The 10061-nt window shown below is 40.7% G+C and overlaps 1 protein-coding gene across 1 annotated transcript in view; it reads right to left on the bottom strand.

The window, feature by feature from the left end:
- Nucleotides 1-1015: 1015 nt before the first annotated feature.
- The window catches only part of LOC306893470 (uncharacterized protein), a 41587-nt gene continuing 32541 nt past the window's right edge, over nt 1016-10061 (bottom strand). The window contains exons 27-40 of the mRNA XM_079455305.1: nt 9842-9942; nt 9593-9711; nt 9327-9494; nt 4433-4632; nt 4176-4276; nt 3937-4055; nt 3681-3848; nt 3303-3502; nt 3046-3146; nt 2811-2929; nt 2561-2728; nt 2200-2399; nt 1947-2047; nt 1016-1866 (exon numbers count right to left, since the gene is read on the bottom strand). Of these exons, the coding sequence (XP_079311431.1) occupies nt 1634-1866; nt 1947-2047; nt 2200-2399; nt 2561-2728; nt 2811-2929; nt 3046-3146; nt 3303-3502; nt 3681-3848; nt 3937-4055; nt 4176-4276; nt 4433-4632; nt 9327-9494; nt 9593-9711; nt 9842-9942 (2098 nt within the window). The 3' untranslated portion in view covers nt 1016-1633. The remainder of the gene's footprint in view (nt 1867-1946; nt 2048-2199; nt 2400-2560; nt 2729-2810; nt 2930-3045; nt 3147-3302; nt 3503-3680; nt 3849-3936; nt 4056-4175; nt 4277-4432; nt 4633-9326; nt 9495-9592; nt 9712-9841; nt 9943-10061) is intronic.

The raw sequence follows: 10061 nt of genomic DNA, 5'->3' as shown, positions 1-10061 counted from the left end.
GCTTCCCTTCGCCACACTATCATCCGGCAAATAGGTGAACTAACCCATTGCTTATTAAATATATTGATGAGGTCTATTGTAGTCTTTAAAATGTTTGACTTAAAAAAAAAGCACCTTGTCATTTTAATAATTTAAATAATCATATAATTAGGCTAGAAAACAAAGTACTTTACTACTGTAATTAAAATAAGAAATCACCTTGATTTCGTCATGCTAAACGAAAAAAACGTAAGCTATGTTTCTATTTGCCATTATTCCTTATCAGTTATCAATAGGGTTAAAGGTTTAAACTTGAGTACACGAACTGAAACCGGTCGTGACATTTGATCGTAGGAACCACTCACGTCCATTTTGGAAAACGCCAAGTTTTGCGTGGTATACACTAGTTTCATAAATGAGGACCAGTGGGAACAGGAGATTTACAGAGATTCATAACAGTCTTACATTAGTATTGTATTTTGCCTAAGACAGCACATTCAAAACATTCATTTAACACTGGATATTTCACTGTGTGCAATGATTACATATTAAGATGTTCATTTTATAATGTTTTTTAAGTGAAACGAGACAACCAAGATGACGTGTCTTGTCACAATGCTTCTATCTGCCTTAGCCTTCTCTTCTGTCTCTCCTGCTCTTTTCCCCTATACTCACTATTGGATGTCATCGGCCTTACAGATTTTGCATTGAATAACATCTGCTGCCAGACATATTCATGAAAGAATAATCACAAAAGTGGTGCTAGTAAGCAGATTAGGACTTGATATTTTTGAGTGGATTTCAATTATTTGCCATGTCATGTATGGTGGGCATCATAATAAGCCAGATAAAGGTAAACGAGAATGTACTTTTCATCAGGAAAAACTAAGAAACATAGGAGATTACATAAAGAAGATTACACATTCATCAAACACACTTATCAAAAACTTTTAAATTGAATCTTTACTAATCATATTTAATATTTTAAATTCTGTTTATTAGTGGATGTATTAAAGAACACTTGAACACTGTTGTTCCAGAAATACACTTTTATTTTGCCAATCTCAACTCATCTCCTTTTCAAGACACATTTTGTACCAATTTACAGAAGTGAGAAATAAAGAAGAAATAGTCCTTTACAGAGCATTATTGACAAATTAATTAAAAAAACTTTAAACATTTATCGTACTTTTTAGATGTTTAACTCACACAGTCTTGTGCAAATTGTAATCTTTTAATCGCATAAATGACACCCTGATAGCACACATACATTTGATGTCTACATTAACATATGCAGGACACTTTCAGATGTCATATAGTGATATATAGACATATAGATGATGCTTATACTTAGCATGTATGTAAAAGGGGCAGTTTGAATAATTTTCTAATATGTTTATCAGATGTTTTAACACAGCAGATGTGTTCAAGATCTCCAGATCTTAAAGACCAGGTAACATGCTTTCTCATGCATTATGACTACTTTACACTGTTAAACATGCTGGCTTCCTTATTCTTCAAAGATACGACGTATGCAATACTATTGTATATATATGGATTAGATAATTAATATGAGTATGTGTTACCCGATCTATAAGCCCACATTTTACAGACCTAACTGTGCTATCTGGGTAGCAGGAAATCACCCATGGGGTTAGGGAATCACCCAGATCCCAGATGTGTAGGGAGAAGCGAGGGTGGGCGTTTGTAGGGAAGGGGAAGAAGGGGAACATAATTGACATAATTGGCAATAAATCATATTTTGACAAAGAGTGCCCTCTACTTCTCTCTCCTGCAGATCTTCAAAAGCCACATAGACAGAGTATTTACCAAAGTTCACATCAAGCCAAGCGCTGACACTGCTGGAGTCTGACCCACAGTTTGAGCCTGTGCAAGTGAATCATTAAGATGTAAATGCAAACAAAAAAAACTAAGTGGGGAGAAACAATGAAGCCAAGTAGACTCACCTGATCTGTAGCTTTGTTTTAAATAGCTCGCTAGCACAGGTGTGATCTCCTGCCGTTTCAGCAGTGTCATCTGGTCAAAGACACTGCTCAGACCCTCAACACTAAAGAAGAAAGATCAAATGTAAATGTAAGCACCATGTGTCTTTGGTCTTTAACTGTCTCATAAACAGCTTAAGAGACACTCATGTTGTCCGTGACAATGCAACAAGGTGTGTATATCAGTTCTCTCCCTCAACCTGAGAGTATTACGTACATGACTTGGTATCCGGTGCAGTCAACACTTATTGTTGCTGTTTGAAGCATCTCTGCAGTCAGGCTGGGGAGGAGAGGAATCAGCTTCACTGTGAACCAGGAAACCCAGTCTTCGTACAAGAAATATGAAAAATGAAGACTGATGATGGCAAAGGTCCGATTCATCATGACGTCCCTCACCACTGCATTGATTGGAAAAGCCTAGAGGAAGTTTCAAATAAGTAAAATTTATCTCCAAAATTCCTTCATTTCAAAACTTCTGTACTGACAGGCTATTCTGATCAATCAAATGCAGATGAGTATGTTTGCTTGCATGCTCTTCTATTGCATAATTTTTCCCTGCACTCAAAGATTGGTCATACCTGGGAAGTATGGGTGAGACCTGACAGGAAGTCATCAACATTCTTTAATGCATAGCTTCCTCCTAGGAGGTCAAAGACCTTGTTGATCATGTCTGTGTTGTTCAGAGCTCCAGAAGTCACTGTCAGTTGAGCTACTTGGAAAGCACTCAGGACATTCAGTGCCTCAATCTGATGAGGGATAACAGGAGAAGGGTTGCAGACACAAAAATGGATTCACATGAATAATTGTGTAGCACAGCCAGGCCCTTACACTAGAGAAGTCTGTGTTGAGCGACCGTAGATCTTCAAAAGCAACATAGACAGAGAATTTACCAAAGTTCACACCAAGCCAAGCGCTGAGACTGCTGGTGTCTGACCCGCAGGTTGAGCCTGCATCAATATCACAAACAGGATTAAACTAACATAGTAGTGATGTTTATTTAGACACATAAAACAAACACAAACAAACAACAATAGAGGGAAAATATGGTCCCAAGTAGACTCACCTGATCTGTAGTTTTGTTTTAGATAGTTTACTAGAACAAGTGTGATCTCCTGCTTTCTCAGCAGTGTCATCTGGTCAAAGACACTGCTCAGACCCTCAACACTAAAGTAGAAAGATCAAATGTAAATCTAAGCACCATGTGTCTTTGGTCTTTAAGTGACTCATTAAAACAGCTTGAGAAACACCCTCATGTTTTCAGTGACAACGCAACAAGGTGTGTATAGCAGTGCTCTCCCTCAACCTGAGAGTGTTACGTACATAGCGTGGTATCCGGTGCAGTCAACACTTATTGTTGCTGTTTGAAGCATCTCTGCAGTCAAGCTGGGGAGGAGAGGAATCAGCTTCACTGTGAACCAGGAAACCCAGTCTTGTTTCCAGAAATTTGAAAAATGAAGACTGATGATGGCAAAGGTCCGATTCATCATGATGTCCCTCACCATTGGATTGATTTTCAAAGCCTAATAGGAGTGGCCAAACACAGAAATAAAAGTCCTGCCACAAATTTCTTCACAACAATGGTTTGCCTTTTTAAGAGTCCATTTGAACAGTTTAAACCCACATAAAAAACTAAAAGTTTTTTCAGAATGCTATTCTGTTAAGACATTGCACTTCCCAACGCTGAAAGATTGATCATACCTGGGAAGTATGAGCAAGACCAGCGAGGAAGTCATCAATGTTCTGAAATGCATTGCTATCTGCTAGAAAGTCAAAGACCATGTTCATCATGTCTGTGTTGTTCAAAGCTCCAGAGTTGACTGTCAGTTGTGCTACTTGGGAAGCACTCAGAAGGTCCAGTGCCTCAATCTGAAAGAGAAAAAACGAGGTTGCAGACACAACATGCTGTCTAAAATGTAATTACTTGGAGAATTGTGCAGCACAACCATGCCCTTACATTGGAGAATTCTGTGTTGAGCAGCAGAAGATCTTCAAAAGCCACATAGACAGAGAATTCACCAAAGTTCCTATCTAGCCAAGTGCTGAGACTGCTGGTGTCTGACCCACAGGTTTGGCCTAAAACAATTCCCCATGGAAGAGACTCATTAGCAGACAAAAAGGGCACAAAGAACAGAGTAGTAATGCCTTTTAAGGTGCAAGAAAAACATGCAGAAAAAACCTTGTCGAGGGACTCACCTGATCCATGTGTCTCTTTGAGATAATGTACTAGAACAAGTGTGATCTCCTGCTTTCTCAGCAGTGTCATCTGCTCAAAGACACTGCTCAGACCCTCAACACTAAAGAAAAAATATCAAATGTTAATGTAAGCACCATGTGTCTTTGGTCTTTAAGTGTCTCATAAAAACAGCTTAAGAAACACCCTCATGTTTACAGTGACAATGCTACAAGATGTGTCTAGCAGTTCTCTCCCTCAACCTGAGAGTATTACGTACATGACTTGGTATCCGGTGCAGTCGACACTTAATGTTGCTGTTTGAAGCATCTCTGCAGTCAGGCTGGGGAGGAGAGGAATCAGCTTCACTGTGAACCAGGAAACCCAGTCTTCGTACAAGAAATGTGAAAAATTAAGACTGATGATGGCAAAGGTCCGACTCATCATGACGTCCCTCACCACTGCATTGATTTCCAAAGCCTAGAGGAAATGACCACAAACAAGCAACGGTTCGCTGACAAGTTACTTCACAACAACACTTTTACTGCCTGACTTTCTCTGCACCAGCTCATTGCTTATGATGCAGATTAAACGACAATAAAATACTTTGCAAAGTACCTGATGTCTCTGTATATTGCGTTTGTCAAAATTGACTCACCTTGATTAAGGAATAAGAAAATTCCACAACAATTTGGCGACGAGGTATGGGATCACAAGGCTGACGGAGAACGGACTAGAGTTGACTGATCATCCTGGACATAGCAAATCCAGCTCTAACCCCATACAGGGACGAGAGAACTCTACTCCGGACTCCAAGCTGACATGATCCCAAAAGAACTCAGTGCAAGGCACAAAAGTGAAAAACGGTGAGTTAAAAAGATTCTAAACAACCTGATTAGAGGGGGGACTACTCTGAATCGTGTTAGATTCTAAACAGCCTGATTTAAGAAGGGGGGACTACTCTGAATCGTGTTAGATTCTAAACAGCCTGATTAAAGAGGGGGGGCTCTCAGAATCGTGTTAGATTCTAAACAACCTGATTAGAGGGGGGGCTCTCAGAATCGTGAATATGGATAAACCAACATACAGAGAAATGAGGAAAAGGTGGGGAACGGGAAGTTTACAAGGTGTACCCTATCTGAAAGAAAAAGCAAACTTTCCTGAAAACGGTACATTTAGTACCACAAAATTAGAGAAAATAAGAGAACACACAGGGAAAAAAAAGACATATTTAAAATGTCTAAAAAAGAAAGGGAAAAATATGATGAAGCGTGTAAATGTTTAGAGTTATGGGAGAGGGAAGCAAATAGACGTGACTATGTTTTTAAAGAAAAGGCATTGGAAGAACTGCCACCGCCGAAAACTCCATTGCACCCTGTTTTGCCTGAGTATAATGATTTAACCCCTCTGTCTTCTTTACCCCCATTTATGACTTGTTACAAACACCAACCGGAGGATGATTGTGTCCCTCCTCACCGACATCTGAACCCGATCGAGGCAGCGCCAGTGTCTCCACCAGCACCAGTGCCACACATGCCACAGCCCGTGGTGTGTCAAAAGCAGGAAAGAGCGCAACCAGCACCGACGTATAAAGAACTTTTGACATTTTGCAAAGAATTCTCACCCTCAATGAAAGAATTAGAGAGACTGTTGAAAGTCAAACTGAAACCATCTGACCTGAGAAAGTTACAGGGTAAATGGCCTGTGGCGGAAGTATTTAAAGAACATTCTGGACTTCAACCTGATGCAGACGGACCAGACATTGGTCCGTTCGAAGGACATCTCAGATCCGCTTTTCTGTGGAACCTCAGAGAAGAGCTGAGACGAGAAGTGGAAAAATCATGCATCGAGCCAGATCGTGCGAGAATGAGCGAGATCGTCCGTCATCGTCCAACAGGCAAGAAAGAGCTTCAGAAGAAAAACACACAAGATAAAGAACTCCACATGGCTCTAATGAATATCGGAGGAGAACACGGAAGAATAGGAAGATGGCGAGGGAGAGGAGGTTTTAAACCCTCTAGTAATTATGATCCAGAGAAGTGTTTCAATTGTGGAAAAACGGGGCACTGGCGAAATGATTGTCCTGTGCCTCTGAGACCACTGAGGTCAAAACAAAAGGTAGATGGAAGTGAGGAGGTGAGGCATCATTCCGAGGGTGGTGAGTATGATTTCCCTTAGCATATGCAATGAAGAAATGCTTTTTCCTACTGTATGCAACGAAGATCTGCTTAGCTCACATTCCATGATGAATGAAACCACTTTCTGAACTTTGCTAAAATGCACAATGCTTGTGTGCAACAAACCGCTTGAATTTTTGATAGATTCAGGGGCAACAAATAGCCTACTGTGATTCACAAGAAGTGTTTAAATTTGCCAGAGTCTAAACTAGCTGTGTTTTCCCTAAATGCTAGTGGCTCTAATGTAGAATAATTTATGTCAAAAGGGTGCAATGCGAGTTGGGGAGTGTCAAATTTCAACACAGGTTTCTCATGTCTGACTGCTGCCCGATTCATTTGCTGGGCAGAGTCATAATGTGTATGATGACAGATTGAGCATGATACCAACACGACCCGTGTGCAGCGCTCGTACAGCTGTACGATGTAATATTGAATTACGTAAGTATGATGTAGAAAGTATTGCCTCACAGAGCCTCATGACGTTGATTACAATGGTGTGGGGAGCTGTGGGTGTTTTGCTGACAAATATGCGCACGCCATAGAATGGGTTAAAAGGGATGACGTGCAATATTCAAATTTGTTGGACGCCCATCGTGAGAATCATGCCTGTCTGTCAGCAACAAGGGGACTTCAAGTGTTTTCACACACAAAAAGATTAATTTTGGGAAGGTGCCCGTACAACTTTGGGTAACAGGAAAATATTATGTTGGGTTGATTAGGAACTGTGAGCCTGTTGTGATAACGCCCAAGGGTAATTTTCGTCCACGCAAACAGCAATACCCCCTCAAAACAGAAGCCTCAAATCAGAAGACCTCAATGGCATAAGGCCAATATTTAATGAGTTTAAAAAGATAAAAAAATAAAGGCATAGTTGTGCCATGCCCAAATTTACCGGTGCGCAGGCCTTTGTTTCCAGTTTAAAAGATAAGAGAAAAGAACACAAAGTAAATGTCTCCAAAGTCCAGCTGGCAAAACAATTTGTTCGTTTTTTGGGTCACGAAATTACTGACCGCGGCAGACAGCTGTCCGCAAAGCATGTCTGCAAATTACAGACATCGCAAGTCCAAAAGCAAAGAAGCAATTGATATAATTTTTAGGGACCATTTCTCTGCTCAGACAGTAGAGCTTATTGCACTCACACGCGAATGCGAATTAGCAAAGAATAAAAATGTAGACATTCACACAGATAGTAGATATGCATTTGGTGTAACTCATGATTTTGGCACACTGTGTAAACACAGAAACTTTGTAAAAGCTGATGGTAAAAACATTCTTAATCACACATAGGTTGCTGATATGCTATCTGCCATTCTTCTACCATCAGCCATTGTTGTGTGTGACTGTAACACACACACTTTTTTATCAGAAACAATTTCTACAGGAAGCCGACAAGCTGACCTTGCAGCAAAGCAAGCAACATCGGAGCCACAGACAGATTTTCTCCAGAAATCACTAACAAAATTCTTTCTCTTGCAGAGATGCCGGATAAGCGTGCATTTTGGAAGAAGTGCTCATGTAAATACACAGACAATGTTTGGGGGGCCCAAATGGCCTCACCTGTTTGCCAAAACATTTTTTCTCTGCTTTTGCGATTTTGACGCATGGCCTAGACCACGCGTCAAAAGGGGGGATGTTACAAGGCAATGTGTTTTTGTGTTTTTGCTCTCAAAATGTTTGTGCAGGTAAAAAGAGCAGTAGCAAATGGAGCTGACAATCATTACACAGCTTCCAGCCAGGAGACTTCGTGGTAGTCAAAGATTTCAGGAGGAAGTCGTTGGAAAGACACGCCTCCCACTGCAAAAGGGGGTATCCAAGGAGTGGCAACCCCAACCGTAGGCCATCAAAATGGCATCCACAATGGCTCTTCGCAATGGTCGTGCTGACTCAAGCGACAGGAGGAGCGACACTGCTGGTGCTCGCAAAGGGAATCAACTGTTCGAGTCGGGGACGCATCGAACCCCGAGAAATTAGAGATTATAGAATTTTGTTTCTGTGCAACACTATATTCCAAGTTTAATAAAATGGTATGGGGAGGGACAGTGTTACCCTAATTCTGCTAGGTACTGGGGAACAAATATGTATTTGTGTAGAGGTACGTGTACCTCAGGTGATGTTGTGGATAAGGCAACAAAATTTGAAAATGTGGGCCATTATGTCCCCTGGGACGGCCAAATAAAAATGAAAAAGAGAAAGTTTTAGACTAGCTCTAACTCAGAAAAATTTTAGTTATGAGGGAACGGGAGCAACTTCCCAAATAAGAGTGGAAATATGGAAAGTGACGAAGGTTAAGCAGTGTGTGTGTGTAAAAAGCTCAGGGTCAGTTGTTGTTTCTAAATTCAGGAAGCCGGATGATATGACTAAAGAAGCCTGTTGAAGTGGTGGAATTGCTAAAGTTGGGGAGTGGGGCTGAAGCAGGTGGTGTTACCAATTCTAGTGGGATTTTAAGAACTGTTTAGATAGAAGAATGAAACCTGTAAGAGAAAGGGCGTTGCTCATCTTACGGGTCAAAGTATAAAGATTTTGGTTACCATAATATGGTAAAAGGGGGGAATGTAATGGAAATTTTCTAGTCTTGCTTCTTGATGTGTCTGTCTATATGTTTATGAAGTTTTTATCTATGTTTTCTTTTCTATGTTATCATGTTTTTCTCTATACACGTCATACCACTCTGCCTTTGCCCTCGAGCAGAGGCCAAGATGTTCTGTTTGGAATAACGGAACTTCTCGTAAACCAGCTCGGGATTCTTGTTAGGGGGCAAAGGGAGGGGGTGTCACGTTTTTAATCATATATATACTCTGGGTGCAGGAGGAAAGAGCGCCTTTTCTCTGCACCAGCTCATTGCTTATGATGCAGATTAAACGACAATAAAATACTTTGCAAAGTACCTGATGTCTCTGTATATTGCGTTTGTCAAAATTGACAAAATTGAATAAGAAAATTCCACAACACTCTTCTATTACAACAACATTCTTCGCAGCACACAAAGATTGAACTTACCTGCGAAGTTTGGATAAGACTTGTCAGGAAGTCATCAGTGTTCTGGAATGCATTGCCATATCCTATGTGGTTAAAGACCATGTTGATCAAGTCTACATTGTTCAGAGCTCCGGAATTGACTGTCAGCTGAGCTACTTGGGAAGAATTCAGAAGGTCCAGTCCCTCAATCTGAGGAGGAAAACTAGAACAGGAGAAATGTTCTCGACACAAAATGGTTGCTATAATGGCATTACTTGGAGAATTGTGAAGCACTCCCAGGCCCTTACCTTGGAGAATTCTGTGTTGAGCAGCAGAAGCTCTTCAAGAGCCACATAGACAGAGAAATGACCAAAGTTCACATCAAGCCAAGTGCTGAGACTGCTGGTGTCTGACCCGCAGGTTGAGCCTAAAGAATACCACATGGAAGAAACTCATTAGAATGACCAAAAGGAACAGAGCAGGGATGCCTTTTAAGGTGAAAGAAAAACATGCAAACAAAACATTGTAAAGGGAAGATTAGACTCAGCTTGACTCACCTGAACTATGTGTCTGTTTTAGATAGTTTACCAGAACACGTAAGATCTCTTGCCTTTTCAGCAGTGTCATCTGGTCAAAGACACTGCTCAGACCCTCAACACTAAAGAAATAAAGAAAGAGTAAATGTAAAGGTAAGCACCATGTGTCTTTTTTTTCGTTAAGTGTCTCATAAAAACAGCTTAAGAGACACTCATGTTGTCCGTGACAACGCAACAAGTT

This window comes from Barbatula barbatula (genome assembly GCF_947034865.1).
Source record: "Barbatula barbatula genome assembly, chromosome: 4".
NCBI classification, from domain to species: domain Eukaryota; kingdom Metazoa; phylum Chordata; class Actinopteri; order Cypriniformes; family Nemacheilidae; genus Barbatula; species Barbatula barbatula.
Note: the sequence above shows the minus strand (reverse complement) of the source record. Positions and strands in the feature narration are given on the sequence as shown.